The sequence below is a fragment of the Ascidiella aspersa genome, chromosome 7, assembly GCF_963924565.1.
Source record: "Ascidiella aspersa chromosome 7, kaAscAspe10.2, whole genome shotgun sequence".
In the NCBI taxonomy this organism is placed as follows: Eukaryota; Metazoa; Chordata; class Ascidiacea; order Phlebobranchia; family Ascidiidae; genus Ascidiella; species Ascidiella aspersa.
This window is the reverse complement of record NC_139453.1, coordinates 31,518,927-31,536,857: the sequence shown is the minus strand read 5'-3', so window position 1 is coordinate 31,536,857 and position 17,931 is coordinate 31,518,927. Positions and strand designations below refer to the sequence as shown.

Sequence of the window (17,931 nt, the reverse complement as noted above, 5' to 3'; positions counted from 1 at the left end):
AGTAAAATCGCTTTTAAGCATTTTGTTGAAATTTGCAGCATTTTTTTATTTATTTTTTTGACAAAATAGATACATTTTTTTTACAAGGCGACTTGCGTAGGCCTTTAAAACATTAGAGTTTAAATATAATTGCCATAAGACATGTTTTAACAGTTTTGCGTCTGAATCAGTTTATATTAGTGGTTCCCAACCTTTTATTGCCCACGGTCACCCCAGGAATAATTAATAGATTGCGACATCCCTACTAGAATGTTTGCTAAGTGTAATGCTAAAAAAACGAAAGTGGAATGAAATCAAATTACACAATGTAGGAGCATTTGATTTATTTGTCTAACCCAGGGGTGTCCAACTCAAACATGCCGGCGTGCCAATTTTTATCTTATAACTTCTTCCCGTGCCAAAGTTTCGTAACCGAACCAATTCTTTTTAATCATAAAAGTGTTTTTTTACCAAAAATAAAAACGCTTATTTAAACTTGAAAAAAAAAACTGTCTAGTAGAAATGCGCATCACTACATCAAAGTGTCTTTCGGTGAGCTGACTTTTGTTTCTTCACACCAAGCTATATAATATTATGTGAATGCTAGCCTCCACACAGTATAATGTTACTCTATCAAAAGTAATTGTTGGTTGTCGTGTTGCCGCAATTGTTTTATATTGTGAACAAACAATGGTATATTGTGAAAAACAATGGTATATTGTGAACAAACAAATTGGCTGTATAACAAATTGAGCTTTTTTGGCAATTGGCTAAATAAAAATTTTAGTATTTTGGGGGAGGGCTTGCGTGCTATTTTTTATTAGGTCGCGTGGCACATTTGGCAGGCGTGCCGCTTGTTGGACACCCCTGGTCTAACCGTACACAAAGGGTTGTACCAGGACGCTTAACTATAGAGCAAAATCAGATTTTTAAAGCAAGCTTTTATTTTTAAACCAAAAACCGTGTAAAAAATCCATTAGATTCAGGTTACCTCAGCCTGAATAGTAGCGATTAGTTGTGACGCAACAGTTAGATGCGTTGTTACGTCACGCAGGGTGTACTGTTACGTATTGTGATTGGGTCACGCCCAAACAGAGCTGAAAGTCTTGGTGTTGTTGGGGTTTGTGGAAATAAATGCGACTCAGTCTGTTGAGACGTCTGGTGTAAGCAGCTATGCTGAGGAAGCTAAGTAGGTCTAATGTACTTCCTGCTACCAGGAAAAGGTTTTTTACTTTATTTTTAAAGCATTTTTTAGATTAAACTTACTAAATTACATAAGATTGTTATTTTAAAAATTATAGGCGCTGGTCTAGAATCCTACCACTTTTTGCAGTAACGAAACGAGTTGTCAAAATTAAAATTGCAAGAAAAAAATAAATATGGGAGAATAAATGTAACAATAATACTTGACCCAAACGTTAATTCGCACCCTAACCCACATAATTCATATTAGCAATATACAACCCTGACAAAAATGTGGTAATATTCTAGACCTGCGCCAAATTGTATAATTTATATATTAGTTTGTAAAAAAGTCTTATGAGACCATCCTTATTAAAGCAATAGTTTGTTTACCTGCATAGAAACCATTGATAGTATCGTATAGGAGTGTTCATGTTTTGAGTGATGAGAATACATCTGCCCTAGCTAACCTTTCCTGGCTAATATCTCGTCTGAGCGAAAAAATGCGCCGGGTATTTTTTCTCGCGTCTGTGTTGTGGCTTCAACATGGTTTGGAGACTAACTGATGTGGTCAGTAAGTCAGTAGAGAGTTCACACCAGCGGGTAACATTGCAGATTACCTTGTACATATGTAGTTGCAGTTATGTTATTCATTTGTAAGTTTTAGGTAAATAACAGCTTGACATTCTCAGCAAACATTTCATTTAGTTATTATAGGTTTTAAATAAGAAAATAATCGAATATCGATATAGACTGCTGTTCTAAGAACTGTAGGTATCACTATCTTAGTGAACAAGCTTAAGTGTTTATGTAGTAAGCAGAACAGGCAAACAACATAAGGAGAATCTATCTACCATTATGCGACAACAGATGCTATTGTGACGTGTAGGGTTGAATTGATTGAATGACTTGACTCAAAGAAATTGTTGCTATTTTGCCGCCGGGTATTTTGTTTCTCGTGATGACCAAAGGGAATATGTTTATGAGTTTTGGTGGTGGTAAAACTATTACCTATTTATAGTGCGTATACATGTTAAGTAATGTTGCCTAGCTATGTATGGCCAACTGTTCTTAACACAACTTAGAAGCAATATTTGTAGAACTGATTTGCTGATTTTTTCCCAATGTACAATCCACATCGTTTTGTGGATATAGCTGTTTACGTAATGTTGTTTGTTTGTTATTAATTCCACTTTTACCTATATATTTAAAACTACTCCCAAATTTTATGTTTGCGTTCACATGTTTAAAGATGCACAACTTGTTGTTCCAAAGCAGTTATTTCCTTTCGTCAGCATTTGCATTTTACTTTACAACATTGCAAGGCCGCTTATCGGTGAAAGGGCGCCATGCGTCTGTTGCACCTATCACGTCACAATGAGGCGACGCCCGAGCATGCTATTATGACGTCACACGCGTTCTTGTCTCTGCAGCGCGACAATAACTGGGGCTTGGGGTTTGCGGGTTTTTGGGGTTACCGTGGGTGGTTTCCCTTTTGGGGAGAAATAACTTAGCCGCGCTTTTTAATTGTTTGTCACATACGCTAGTGTGACGTAATAATAGAAGGCTCGCGCATTCCTTGTAATGCGTTGTATAACATTTGTGCGTCATAAGTGCTGTAATGTTGTACGTGGGATGCTTATAGGTTAAGAACCGATGTAGGTCACAATATCGCTTCTGTTATAATTTCTGCAAATAACTTTTTATAAGTTTGTCGGGAATTTTAGCGAAAGTATTTTACCAAGAAGTTATTTCTCACCCGACAAAAAGTCAGTTTTAAAACACAAAGGTGATTGCGGCTCAATATCACGATTAGCATGCCTTTCGTTCCTAAATGTTTTTTCAACAACACTGCATTAAGATAGGGAGTATTGGTCATTGTGTTTTGTCTGTATATAGAATGTGTTTAATTCAACCATTGTGGCGTAAGCGTAAAATTTACTTTTTCTATATTTTTTTTATTTAATTCGATTTGTGTTATTTAAGATATTCTGTAACAGAAGCATGTCCGACTGATTAAAAAATGTCTTCCAATTGTGACTCGACAATCACGCCATTGTGACTCATCATTCCTGGCTATTACATCACAATCATGTTTCTCCTTCTTCTGCTTCTTCCCTGCTCGCTGCAGGCCGTTGACGTCATCACTAGTGACGTCAGGGACGATTTTGTAATCCGACTCGGCGGCCTTTTCACGGTCTATCATCGCGGTCAAGACGAAACTTGCGACACAACAAAGATATTCGGCTCCAGCGTACAGGTCATTGTTACGTCATAATCGTTCTTGTCGGTTTTGGAATAGCTCGCATTGTTGGTGTTTTTGAAAATAAACATAAACAGAAACGCGTCATGGTCATAATGTAGATTTGCGTTTATTTTTATATGAGTTTCTGTTGATGCAAAATTCACTTATATTTGTTGAAGCCCAAAAATGAATTAACGCTCGATTCATCGCTTTCAGCAGATTTTAGATTATATATCGATTCGCCACAATAATATTACACGTGCGTTAAAACTTGAAGCTTATCATGAAGCACCTGGAATAGCTTCGCGTCCAAATATAAGTACAACACAATCAACACATGTAGCACAGGCTGAGATCCAATTGCTAGGGGCAATCTAAATATACCATTATTGCATCCATTGAATACCTTTGTTTACAATTTTTGTTGTAAGGTAAATTCATAAAAGGGTTCGGAATGTTTCGAATCTCTAACAATATGATGTTGTGTGTTACGTCACAGTGGTTGGAGATGACGTTGTACACAATCGAGCGCATCAATGCTGACGTCACAATGCTACCTGGTATAAAACTTGTTCTGGAACCTTTCGACGATTGTCTTGTTGATACGAGAGCGCTAAAGAGGGTAAGTCCCTCACTTGATACCTGTCGCATGTTTTTATTTATCTGATTTAATAAATTATTTTTCTCCACGCTGTTGTAATAATAAAATATTGTTTTTACTGCAAGTTATTGGCTTTTTATGAAAATCTGTACAATGCATAGTAAATAGATGCATATTTCCATAAAGCGTTAATAATATCACAGTCTATGCCTATTCACATGGAAGGTGACAAGTAGGGATGTTCAAAGTAGAATCCCAAGGTATTCTAGAATAATAGGTTTCGAATCTAGAATAACGAATCCAGAATAGCGAATCCTAGTATATCGTTATTAAATTATTTAACCTCGATTTTGTTTGGGAAAGGGATTAATTTTATATACCCTACAGGGCCCACAATCACAGCAATAAATCGCCCAAACAATTTTCTAACATGTGTAGTTGTGTACATTATAATAAAAAACTCTCTCATATGTTTAATATTCTTAACAACTGTCATTTGAAGCAGTTGTGTAAACTGTAATATGTCAACTGTCCAGGTTGTGTCCAAAACTTATATTTTTGCCAATAGTGAGAAAATGCAACACTGCACACAGAACTCTTTAGCAATTCGGACGAAACGAACTTTATCGCGAGACGCGGTAATTGGTCCTCCGAAAAAACGCTGACACTGCACTACCAGGTTGCATTTAAAGCAAGCACTATAAATTGGTCGCCGCAGCGACAGGCCAACTTACCACTCGCGTTGGTGCAATTAGGTGCAACATCCGCGGCATTAAATTATATCGGTTCCAATTACCCGAAATAAATGGCAGAATTGGATTCGAATCCCATCTGAAGGATTCGATATTCTACTTTGAGCATCCCTAGTGACAAGTTTAAAAAATATTTATTACCCAACAATTAATGTCGTTATTTAATCCTTAAAAGCTATAATATAAGTATTTTGCGCCAATAATCGACTAATTTTAACACACAGCTGTATAAATGAATGTATTTCTTATTTTCAAAGTTAGGGTTATTTGCACAATAATGTGTAAAGCTTTAAATGCTTTTGTTAAAGTCTAATTTTTACCTCTATTTAAATATGTAAGGTTTCTATGTTCAGATCGTGGAGCGATATTTATCGGGAATCGAAAACGAATCACGGAATGACACGTACTGGGCTGTGATTGGTCCAGAGACGAGTGAAGTGTCGGTTCCAACTGCGAAGCTTCTCGGGTTGTTTCACATTCCACAGGTGAGTTGGTGTTATTGTGCATTTGGTGGAATAAAATGTCCGATCTACCAAACGTTTTTGTTTGGTGGTCTTAAGGCAGTGGTTCTCAACCTTTTTTCTTTCGTGGCCCATTTACATTGAAAAAAAATTATGTGGCCCAATATTTTTATGAAAAAAAAACTGTAAAATAGGTTTAGAACAAAACACCGCAGAACAATCCATTATTCCTAAAAAAATAAATATAGTGACACAAATGAAACTAAATCTAGTTTTTTAAATTGGTCTGTGGCCCACCACTGGTTGAGAAGCGCTGCCTTAAGGGATGCCGAATATTTCTGTTTTTATTCCGATAACCGATATATCGAAAAAAGTTTGTCTGATCCGATACCAATGACGTCATTACTAAGGTCAGCTGATCAAACTGAAACGTGACATTATGATGCTTTTTAGCTTCGCACTATAAAAATCATTTATGAATTTTCCTTTCCTACTAGAAATAACTACCTTGAAGCGCAAATCATGGCTGAGATGCTTGATTTAGTATCGGATCGGCGCCGATACCAGCCTGGAATCGGACGAGTACCGATACTACCACTTGGTATCGGGTATCGGGATTGGTCCGGTAATATTTTCATTATACTCACAAAGACACTAAACTGTTTACCATAAAAAGTAGTTTTATTTGTACAAACCAACTTGTGACCTTCTTGAAAAATTTTATCTAGTGAGTAAAATTTTGATTGTTCTACTCTCGGATCCTTCGGTTGCTCGTTCATCTAGGTTTGGCATTCGTAAAATAATAAAACATCAGCGCAATAACAAATATTGTTAGTCGGTAAAAAAGTCTTTTTTGCGTAACACTCAATTTAAAACGAACACTGTATATTTCATTTTCGTTTTCATTTTGTTCGAAATAAAAAGAGTTATATAACTTTGAAAGCAGCGTTTTACATTTAAAGCGTTTTAAATGAACTAGCAATCAGTAATTCTCTACCAACGCGAAGCTACGTAACAAGGGATTGTGACGTCATAATGGCAATCAATCGATCTGTGACAATTGGCATTATGATGAATTAACCCACATATCTCAACTAATTGCTGCAAGCCTAAACTTCCATCGAATGACGAACGCCTTGATTATATCTGATAGCAAGTGATAGTATCGGTATTCGTCCGATACTCGGGTATCGGTGCCGATCCGATAAAAAAATTAATACAGGAATTTCAGCCATGGTTTGCGTTAAAACTTATCAGTATAATATTTATAAGGTAATTTTTAGAAATTAGTAAAATTACAATGAAGGTTGTTGGGTTTTAGGTCCTGAAGAATTTTTTTGCTTAAACAACCCGAAAACTTACCTTACAACGTTTCAATTTTGTTCGTTGGAGTATTGTAATGACGTCATTTCGTATCGCGATACTTTTGTTCAAAATATCGAGTATCGGTATCGGGAATAAATGATCCATAGTTTCAATTCGACACGTGATCGCGGTCATTGTGTGTCAGTATCACGTGATTATAGCGCACCAATCAAATGTGATAAGGTTTTTAAATACATTTCCTGTTTAATCGCTATAAATAGGATTCTGCACAAATCAAGTTATTTTTGTCGTTACGGATTTCCTTAATAGAAGAACAACCTCGTTATCTTACTATTCATTAACATAAGCTTGACAAACTACCGCCATCCCTAAATAGTCGCTCTATGTTTAGATTGTTAGGAAACCACAACAAAATATAGGTTGGTGGTCCCCATTTCACTTCCTGTTTGAGTCGATCAACTTATTCCTGGTTAATCAGGGCTCGTTCAGCTGCAGAAATGTTGAAAGATTTTAAATACAAACTTAGTTTTAAAAAGACTTTTTTTCAACAGACTTTTGGGCTAATATTAAAAGGCGGGATAATTGCCTGCCTATACCGTATACCTACGTTTAGTTAGTTTGCAATGTTAAATAAAGTTTATTTTATTCTTTTTTATATTTTTTCCACAAAAATAGTCATGCAAACCTAAAAATCCAACAAATTTAAAGCATCCAGCGTTGTATAATGTTAGCAAGTGTGACCTCCATCGCTAATCCTGTTTAATCCACTTGCTTTAATAACCAGTATGTTGTGTTTAGATCAGCAGTTCGGCCACCTCCCCCATACTAAGCGACAAACAGAGGTTTCCTTACTTCTTCCGAACAGCACCTTCTGATAACTTCCAGGTAATCAACTTCTCTTAACCCACTCTACCGGTGGATATTATATATTTTGGACAAAATCTATCACGATTCGATATTAAATGACGTCATGATTATGGTCAGATGAGCAAAATTAAAATCCCAATTAATTTCTATTTAAACGTTGAAATGTAATGTCAAAACATACGCTTTAGCGTCAATATAAAAAAAATGCATTTTTTAAGTTGCGTTACCACTGAGTAAAGTTATCACGTTTGAGTTTCCAGCATTAAATGGCAACCTTTAATCTACATTCAATATCGATTTCGGTCCTCTATTACGTCATAGAGGGCCAACGAGATAATCTATTCGAATGGATCTTATTTGATTACATTTAAGTTATAGCATTTGCTACATCTAGAGAAAAGCAAAGAAAGAAATGTTAGAGCTGTGGTTTAACAAATCTTTCCATTAACTATTCGTTCAAAGTGTCTCTTGCTGACCAATTAAATCACCTTAAGCAGTTTTAAGGGTTCCAATAAAAAAAAGTTTTTTTTCAAAACCCAACCAAATGTAGTTAAAAATGCAAGTGAACCCGTCTAAATAAACTTCGCGATAGATTTGTAACTTTCATATTTATTTCGATTTTACATTGGGCTTTATTTATTGACGTTTTCGTTTTATTATTTAAGTTCTGAGTGCGGAGCTGCTAAGGTGTTTAAAGATTACTGCTGTGTGGTTTAAACCAGGTCTTGAAACTTACTTGACGTCCATAAACCCCAGCATTAACTTGTCGTCAACCAAGGCGTGAAACTCACCCACTTAACCACCACCTGTGTCGCGCGAACACCTGTGTTACGTCACAGTAGCGTGTGTGACGTAACAGTGTGGTTTATAGCTGTACAAGCGGGATTTAACCTGTCGGCTGGTTGTGCGAAATGAAGGGCGTAGAGGGAATTAGGAATCGCAGGGGTGCGCTCGATATAATCTAAAATCCAATCAGCAGAATCTTATCAAATGAGGCTTTATAGGGGATTATTTTAGGCTGTTTTTGTAATTTGAGCCCTTTTATATTTGACCCTCTTTATATTTTATATAAACGGTTTTTAAACTGAAAAGTTAAGCTATTTTGCCGCAACAAATAAATTGATTTTCGTGGCAGCCAAAAGTATAAGATCAAACATTTTACATCAAAATCAACACAGTATTTAATTTGTCTAACAAATTTTAAGTTGATAAGGCTGATGACAATGGTGGCTTTATCTTCTTTCCGTGAATTGACTTAAAATATAAACTGAACAGGAGTAAAGCAGGACGTAAAGTGTAAAACTATTAGCCGAGTGTTTCTCAACCATTGTATCGCAGTTTAATTTGGTTGGGTCGCCGGCTGTAGTAGTTTTGTTAGCCCATAACGCCGTATACAAATTTTTATCCTACCTAATTGTTTTTTAATACCCCCCTCAATTAGTGTTTATTTACGCATGGATGGGCACGTGGAATGCAGCTAGATGCTCAACACTAAATAACGTTTTTATGTGGAATCGTTTAAACCCAATTCAAGCAGTTTAAGAGTTAATCACTTTTAAACCTTCAACCACTTTTATCCCGATAAGGTCTCTAACATTCCAGAACATTTCCTTTTCTCATTTCCTGCAAAGTTTGTCGCTAAACACAAAGATTTCTATGAATCACCTTTGTTGCTATATCCGGAGCGACAGGGTAGATTGTTTGTGTTAAACACTTGTTCAGTCAAGCGTGACCTTAATTGTGGCGGGATTTTAACCCACGTTTTCCTCCGACCTTTGTACCTTGTTTTGGTTTAAATAGGACTTTTACGTTTTGATAATAATTTTTACCTGAAACAAAACCGACAGATCAGTTCTAGCTTTAAGGTAAACAGCCCGGGCATTTTTAAAAAGCTTCGAAATCTATTAAAATTAGTGGTTTAGGAATAACCATCTTCAAACAATTATTGTTTTAAACTTTGACTGCAGATTATGTTAATATTTGTAGCATTTGTGAAAGTGAATTTTTGTAATATAGTTTCAAGCTTCTGTTATTGCTTATGCACCAGATAACATAACCCCTCTTAAATAAATACACAATGCCATTGCGCGCACACATGGCTTTTGATGTTTTCTTAGCTTGAGATTCAGCTACAAGCTTGAGTTAAAACTTGAAAATCTGATACTCACGTCACCACTTTTTAAAGTTAAATTACCACTTTGTAGGAATGCTATAAGCAAGCTTATCGAGTACCGTTCTAACAAATATACAATTTTAACCAATTACAGACACAACTTTGTATAACCGATATCAAATTGTAGAACCAGTACTCGGTTGTAGTATCAATACATCAACTGTTTTGATTTTAAAGTAAATGTTTTGTTTTATAGATTGCTGCGATAATCCAGATAATACAACATAATGGATGGGAGTTCGTGTCGTTTGTTTACGAGGACAACGACTATGGTGGGTTTATAACGTTTAGAATATAGTTAATACTTTTATCTGTTAAAATGCGGTGGGTGTGGTTTTAGAAGATTAACAAACTTTGCAAAAGTTAAAAACCTAAATTTATTTTACCTTGAATTAAAACAAATCATTACAAAAAGTGTTTTTAATAGAAATCACAATTTTATTGATTTAAAACATACGTTTAATGCACAAATGGCTAGTCTAATTGTTATACTTTAAATAGACAACAATAAGGGTCATTCTTACTTCGTCATTAATTGTGTTAAAATTCCGAAACATTTTTAGTGGTGAAAAATTTAGCTAGAATTGTAAACTCTTTAAAGTTAATAATATTGCTATATCCCTAAACCCATCAATATTCATTGGTTTACCAGAATTTATTCCCCACAGGAACGCAGGCCTTTAACGCCTTCAAAAACCAAACCCAAGGTTCGCCACTGTGTGTCGCTGCGGAGGTGAAGCTGCCAAGGTCACCGACTGAAGGTCAAATAAGTGCAGAGGTCGAACGACTGGCTGCTGAGAAAGCAAATGGTTTGTTAAAATTTATCGTGTTAATTGACCAAACCAATATTGGTGTGTGGTCAAGGTTTTGTTCACAAAAACCTGTAACATTTTTGCCTAAATTGATTTTTAGAAGTATTATTAATAATTACAATGTAACCAAAATGATGTTAACAACAGTGTATATGCTGCATTGGAAGGTTGCAATAATGCAGATAATTGTGCACATTGTCTATGTACAAATGTCAATCATATAATCGCTATTATGACGTCACCATGCCCATTGTTTAGTGGTTGTTGTGACGTCACCATGCCCATTATTTAGTGGTTGTTGTGACGTCATCACGCTCATTGTTTAGTGGTTGTTGTGACGTCATCATGCCCATTGTTTAGTGGTTGTTGTGACGTCACGATGCATATTGTTTAGTGGTTGTTGTGTTCGCGACGGAGTACAACATCGCGCTTATGTTGAAGCACGTGATCAGCAAAGGTTTAGCTTCGAGGTTCCAGTGGATTGGATCTGATACTTGGAATGGAATCCAAACCAACGACCTTATCGTCTTTCTCAAGAAGTAAGTTAAAAACGTTGTTTATTGATTTGTATGCTTATCTTACAGAGATGTAGAGTTTCAATTAACATACATAGTGTATTTGTTTTTTACCGCGATTAAAACGTAGAAAAAAGTAGGATTTTTACCTGTTTTTTATGTGTTTAAATGTTTATTCTGCACCGGTGTAAGTAAAAATTTCTTTAGGGTCTGTTTTCTGAATATATTTGTTAAATGCATTGAAATATTAGTATTTTGTCTTTGAATTAATATAACATACAGTATTTTTATTTTTAAACGCGTTTAAAATAAAGGAAAAAGTAGAATTTTAACTTGAACTATTACTTTATTTCGTCAGTGATTCTTTTTACGAGCCGCTGAACGAGGTGTTAGATGGCGCAATATCGCTCGCTTGGCACTCCCTAGCGGACGAAAAGTTCGAGAGCTACATTCGCACGGTGTCGCTAGAGAACAAGCGCAACCCTTACTTCAGCGAATATCTCGCGTTTCTTTACGAATGCTCGCTAAATGCAAATGACGTGAGTTGCGTTATGTTTAAAAATAGCGATATTAACCAACTTATTGTTGTACAGTGATATTAGATTCAAGTTTATTTAGAATTTGTCGCGATTAAAAAAAAATAATTTAATACTGCCCTTATTGCTGTGGTAGTTGGTCAAAGGATTTTTTCTATATAAGCACAATATGAAAATGAACAATGTGTAACAAATAATGCTTTACTAACTATTAAACTCTGTTGTCTGCTTAAACAACAATATTCTAATAACAGTGGCTAGCATAACGTGATTTTAAAACCTTTAAATTTTGTTTGACCACTAACAAAGGTTTACCTCGCCCTTATTGTAATTATGACGTCACACTGCGTAGAGCTCGAAGCCATTGTGTGCATCGAACCTTACCCTCCCCTCGGACCAGAAGACGAACCTGATGTTACAAACTGCTGCCAACGCCGTCCTCGCATTCGCGCACGCGCTAAACAACGCACAACAGCAACTCTGCAAGTCATCAAGTGAAAGGGTCTGCGAGCGGGTGAGTGACGTCATACGTACTTTGACAAGACGTCATCAAACTTAAGTTACTGTTTGTCCGCCCTCGTACAGCAAGAGCAAATAAAGTGCCCTTGATCCTAGCGCATTGGTCCTTAAACTGACGCCTCGGACATTTTTGGGGTACGTCGACAAGTTTTAGAGCAAGCTATAAAACAATTTCCTTATAGATAAGTATATTTTTAAAAACATGATATAAAATACTTTACTTCAAACTTGAGCATTAATTAAGGTAACACCGTTTCCATGTGTTCCAGCTGGCCAAGCTTCCAGGTTCAGAATTGCGAGGATTCCTTCAAAACGTGAGCTTCGTGGACACGAACTCACAAACCTTCACCTTCGATCGGTTCCAAGATGGACCGGCACATTACGACATATGGCGGTACGATGGAAAGAACAACCATACCTGGGGCAGGATCGGGCAGTACAACGATGGAGAAGGTGGGTGTGACAATGGAGAAGGTGGGTGTGACAATGGGGTAAAGGGTGTGACAATGGGGTAAAGGGTGTGACAATGGGGTAAAGGGTGTGACAATGGAGAAGGTGGGTTTGACAATAGAGTAAGGGAGGGTGTCTTTAGCTGCAACTACCTGATTTTCATGGAACCTTCTTTTATTTAAGTGTTTATATTTATCACTGTGGGTTCATAATGTACAAACGAAACGATGATGTAGATTTAGATATTTATTTTTAAGGGGTAATTTTTTCAAAAACTTCAACGTTTTAGATTTTATAGACCGACGTAGTTTAACCATTGTGACGTTTCAATTGAAAAAAAACAAAAAAAACAGTGGCTTTATTTTGTAGAATTATTATTCCTTAAATTGTTTTGTTTTCAGCAACCTTCATCCCTGACCTTGAGCCGCTCGGCAGAGGTCAAATAACTTCGATTTGTGGAGTGGAATGTGGCGCGGATGAATATATGTCGTTCCAGGTGATTTGTCACAAATAAATGTTTTTTCAAAAGAATGGCTGGCTGTGACCCACGTGTACTTTTGAAAATTGACCTTAAGTTTTATATTTTTTTTTTAAGTCATTTTACTCGGTTAAAAAGTTTTTTATGTATTGTATGACTGTGACAATTCAAACAATTATATTATTTTTTGGTCTAAATCATGATTTACTACCTGATTACCCTATTTAGAACTAGACAAATACGGGTATTTACAAAGATATGTGTATACCCTTCTTACTCACTCGTATTGAAACGTGTAGGCGCGCACCTGCTGTTGGCTCTGCATCGAGTGTGGTAAGGATAGCGTTGTCCGCTTCAACAATTCTGCTGCTAAGAATGTTTCTTACTGCTACGAATGCCCAAAGGAACTCTACGCCAACAAGATAACGTAAGTTGAACATATTGGAAAGTGTGGGGTTTAAACTCGCGACCTTTGGAACTCTTGCGCTATAAAGTTGTACCACAAAGTGCTAATTGATTTATAATTGTTTGGGTCTCACCCCCTAGTAACCCCTAATAACCCCTTATTCCACCACTAATAACCCCTTTTTTCACCCAGTGGTAGCTGCGAACCGGTCCCCCTGTCTTACTTGTCGTTTGTTGACCGGTGGGCTTGGGGGGTTGCAGGGGTCAGTTGTTTGGGTCTCATTCTCACCCTGCTCACTGCTGCCACCTACTGCTGCTACTGGGGGACTCCCCTCGTCAAAGCCTCGGGTCGGGAGCTCTCATCCGTTATACTCGCGGGACTTACCCTTGCCTTTGTGACGTCATTCTTCTTCTGCTTCAAACCGACGCCTGCGCTGTGCGCATTCAGGTGTGACGATGACGTAATAGTGGTGCTTTTTTGTAAGAACTTAAAGTGGATTATTTAATTTTTTTTTAATTTTATTATGCTGTTAAATTAATTTATAATTCTTCATCGCCATATTTACAATTATATGTTTTAGTTGAAATATCAAAACATTTTTGTCAATATTTTTTAACTTTAACCGATCCACTTAAATCAGGGCTGGTCTTAACTTTGCTGCTTTGTGATTTAAGTCTTATTTAAGATTGCTTAAAAACGTATTACCCAAACTATCAGTTATGAATTTCAAAGAATAACTAATCAATTAATTATAATTTGTATGTTAGTGCAGTGCTTCTTAAACTTTTTTAGTTTTGTTCACCCCTAGCATCTATCTCCAGATTTCATTCACCCTTGTCTCATGATATGATAAAACTATCTCGTCTATATATAACAGCACAATAGGACTTCGATTTTTGTTAAGATCAACTCAAGCTAATTTTACCATTTCAAATCTACATTTCTCGAGTCCAGAGATATAAAGCTAAAAAAGCACAAAACACAGTCACCAAATTTTTGTACTTAAAAATACCAAAAAACAACAGTTAAGTAGTCGATTTACTGCACAGCTATCAAACATTTCTGACGGTTCACCCCTATTCACCCCTTTTGGTTCACCCCTGCAAAAATTTTATTCACCCTGGGGTGAACCATTCACCAGTTTAAGAAACAGTGTGTTAGTGAATCTAATGTTTCTAAACCAGTTAACTTTAACTTGCAGACGCTTCAGCACAGGATTAAGCTTTACCCTCATATATTCAGCTGTTCTCGTTAAAACTGTTCGTATTTCGCTTATTTTCAACACTTTTGGTAAAAAGTTGGTTCGGGATTACAAAAGAATGCTGCGGCCATTTCCACAGGTACCCTACTGACCCTGTAAATATTAATACTATTAATTGGCTTTAAAACTACCTTATTTTGAATTTTGATTTATCACACAAACGGTTTATATATAAACCTAAAACCTGTTAGTAAATGTCAAGTATGAAAATGTCAAATATCAGAATTATGTTTTGACACTATTCCGAAACTTGACGTTTTTAAATGTTGTATTTACTTCACTATACACCTTTTAAAGAATATTTTTCCCGAATTCTGACATCGATATTTCACTTTCCATGCAGATCGTGATCACAATTATCCTCACAAGCATTGAGGTTTTCCTTCTTGCAACTTGGCTTGCAATGTTGCCACCCGTTGTGAGCACAACAAGGTCTGCAAGCTTAAACGTAAGTTGAAATATTAAATGATGAATCAAGTTTGTGCTCGTGAAAATAATTTTACTCGAACCCAGAATCAAGTTTGTTTATCATAAAACTAACTGTTTAAAAACAAAAATGCATTTTTTAGTTTAAACTATTGTGTTTAAATTTTGCTTGCATTTTTGACGCTTTTACGGTAAAACAAGACAAAGTTATCTTGTTACTGAACTCTTAAAACAATTTGAGCAAATTCACTTTTAAAATACAAACCCAAACGAACAAACACATTAAAGTCACATAAACTTCAAACACAATTAACTCTTTACCATCGTTTAACAAACGTATGTTCAAGTTGTTCCAACCCACACCATCAGGATTTCAACCCACGCCCTTCCCACTGTGACGTAACAGGTGTATTATGACAGGATGTTCCGGTTGACTTCGTTGACTGCGAGGGCTTGCGGGACCACGTGTTGTTAATTGGGATCTCCTACCCCATACTACTTGTGCTCATATGTTCTGTGTACGCATTCCGTATAAGGAAAGTACCAGCTGGCTTCAACGAGGCGAAACACATCGGGTTCGCTGTCTACACTACACTCGTCATATGGCTCGCACAGGTACGTTATGACGTCATTTAGAACGGGGATGTCCGATAATATCGGATCGGAGCCGATACCGAGTGATAATATCGTCCTACCCCAGCGCGGTATCGGTGCCGATCCGATATTAAATTAATTGATACATTTTGGGTCGAATTTGTGATATCAGTGTTTTTACTGTGAAATATGTTAATCTTAGTCAATCTAGTTTCCTCCTGAATTAAGCTAACTCACAGTCAAAGTCTTGCAAATAAAATTCTATACAGCTCATTAAATGCGGTCACGTAAAGGTTTTTTCATTGAATCTATGTAATTTATAGTTCGTACAAATATATTACGGTGGCAGGGTGTGATGTGCCTTTTATCTCACTTGTAGGTGGACAATCTCTTCATATATAACACATAGGGCGTTAAGACGTTGAGTAAAAACACAATAACCAGAAGAGTTGTTTGGATTAATATGATGCCTGGTTTATATGTTGGTATACAGAGCTTTTATAACCGCTTATATTTATGCGTGAAGCGTTTTAACACGTCACTTTGAAATCAACAAATTGCTTTTACAATCTTACACACGACCATCAAGTTTCAAAACACAGGAAAACTAAACCCACAATAATTTTTTCAGGTTTCAATTTATTTGGCCAACTCTTCGACCGACGTTGTGCTGCGCGACGCCATTTATTGTCTCGGTCTCTCACTAAACGGCCTCATTATTTTGTTCGCCATCTTTGGTCCCAAGGTCTACATCGTAATATTTCGTCCTGAGAAGAATAATCATCGGATGGTGATGGGACCTCAGAGTAAGTTCACTTGAGTGAATTACTTAAGGACACTTTAAAAAGTGATTTTCTTTTTCTTTGCGCATAGAATTAATGAGGTGGGAAATCAGGAGCAAATTACATTCCTTGGTTTTAAGATTTTTTTGTTCGAATGTAAGTTCACGAAATTTATATAAAGACAAAAATATTAAAGTTTAATTTATGACTCAAATATACAACTTTACTTTATTTATTCAAATAGCAAATCAAAAGTAAAATAAATCCAAATTACGCAAAAATATTTTAATCTAATGAAGAATTCAGTTGTTTTTGCAACTTATTTCTATCTGCAACTTTCAAAAATTATCAAAAAAACGCAAACTCAATGTAAGTAAAAACTGGTAATTTTCATTTATTTAATTACTCTTAAAATTCCTAATCAGTCTTTAAACAATCACACCAAGGTTCGCGGGTTCGATCCCTGAGCTCACCCTCCTCCGTCCCAATCCCCCCACCGGATGTTACGTCACGAAAGTCGCTCCCACAATGCAACACCAACCACAACAACGACACCTGGTGGAAGAGGAATCTATCGCTTGACGTCACAATCGGGAATTCCCCCACTAGCCCGATCCAACAAACGGTCAGCTTTTATTGAAATATTCACCTATAAGAAGTATTTAATCCAACGTAAAAAAATATTTATTTAACCTAAATTTTAATTATCACTTCCTCACTTTTTCAACTTTACCTTTTATTAGGAAAGTCGTTTCTTCCCTCTATATTACTGAACTAACAAACCACGTTTACTGTTTTGTTTCCCCAACAAAGTATAAGCCTTTTTATCGAACCATAATCTCGTTTCTTTAAACATTTTTATTTCTGCTCAGATTGAAGTTGTGACGTCACAAAACGGTTTGTCACGTGACGAAACCAGCGAGTATTCTGATGATGTATCAGTGACGTCAGACAACAGCCATCAGTGGGAAGTCGACTTCATGAGGAGCTATGACGCAATCGCTAAATCGAGTGTGACGTCATTAAATCACGATGACGTCATTATCGACACGTCATCGTCGAAAGTTTTCCGAGAAGAGAGTTTTCCGAAAACAGTTTCTGAGAAAATGTTTAATAATAATAGTTTGAGGAGGTTGAAAGGTCACCCCGGGGTCAGAGGTCAGGTGAACCCAGCTTTCCAATCAGACAACTTGGTTCTGAGAACGCGAAGTTTGCCAAAACGTGGCCAAGACTTTCGGTCAAATGACGTCACTAGAAACCGATCACTGATGACGTCACACAAGTTTGAATAAGGTCGATAATGATGACGTCTTATGTTATTTATTTTGTTCTATGCAATTTTTACTCGTTTTTTTAGATTTTCCTATCTCTCTATTTCATCGTGAGTTCTTCCAATATACGCGTGAAACAAATTGAAGTGTTGGCGTGTTTTAGAATGAGAATAGGAAGGTTTAGTACAGTATGGTTGCAATTGCAAGCTTTGGTGTCATTTAACTCAGAGTGTGGAGTATTAAGTTATAGGGGTCACCAGTAGGCCTGCATCGAGTCTACAAAAGTGTTGCGCCT

General features: G+C 36.5%; 1 protein-coding gene across 1 annotated transcript; it reads left to right on the top strand.

Moving 5' to 3' along the window:
• Window positions 1–1,156: 1,156 nt before the first annotated feature.
• On the top strand, window positions 1,157–17,772 carry LOC146139005 (metabotropic glutamate receptor 2-like). Its single transcript, XM_083393260.1, has 19 exons — window positions 1,157–3,421; window positions 3,906–4,028; window positions 5,113–5,244; window positions 7,345–7,431; window positions 9,783–9,858; window positions 10,255–10,395; window positions 10,793–10,937; window positions 11,272–11,461; window positions 11,811–11,963; window positions 12,238–12,421; window positions 12,820–12,914; window positions 13,196–13,323; window positions 13,495–13,749; window positions 14,504–14,642; window positions 14,907–15,011; window positions 15,410–15,604; window positions 16,215–16,389; window positions 16,812–16,990; window positions 17,238–17,772. The coding sequence occupies exons 1-19, from the start codon at window positions 3,254–3,256 to the stop codon at window positions 17,655–17,657; spliced, it is 3,090 nt and encodes a 1,029-aa protein (XP_083249386.1). The 5' UTR covers window positions 1,157–3,253; the 3' UTR covers window positions 17,658–17,772.
• Window positions 17,773–17,931: the final 159 nt, after the last annotated feature.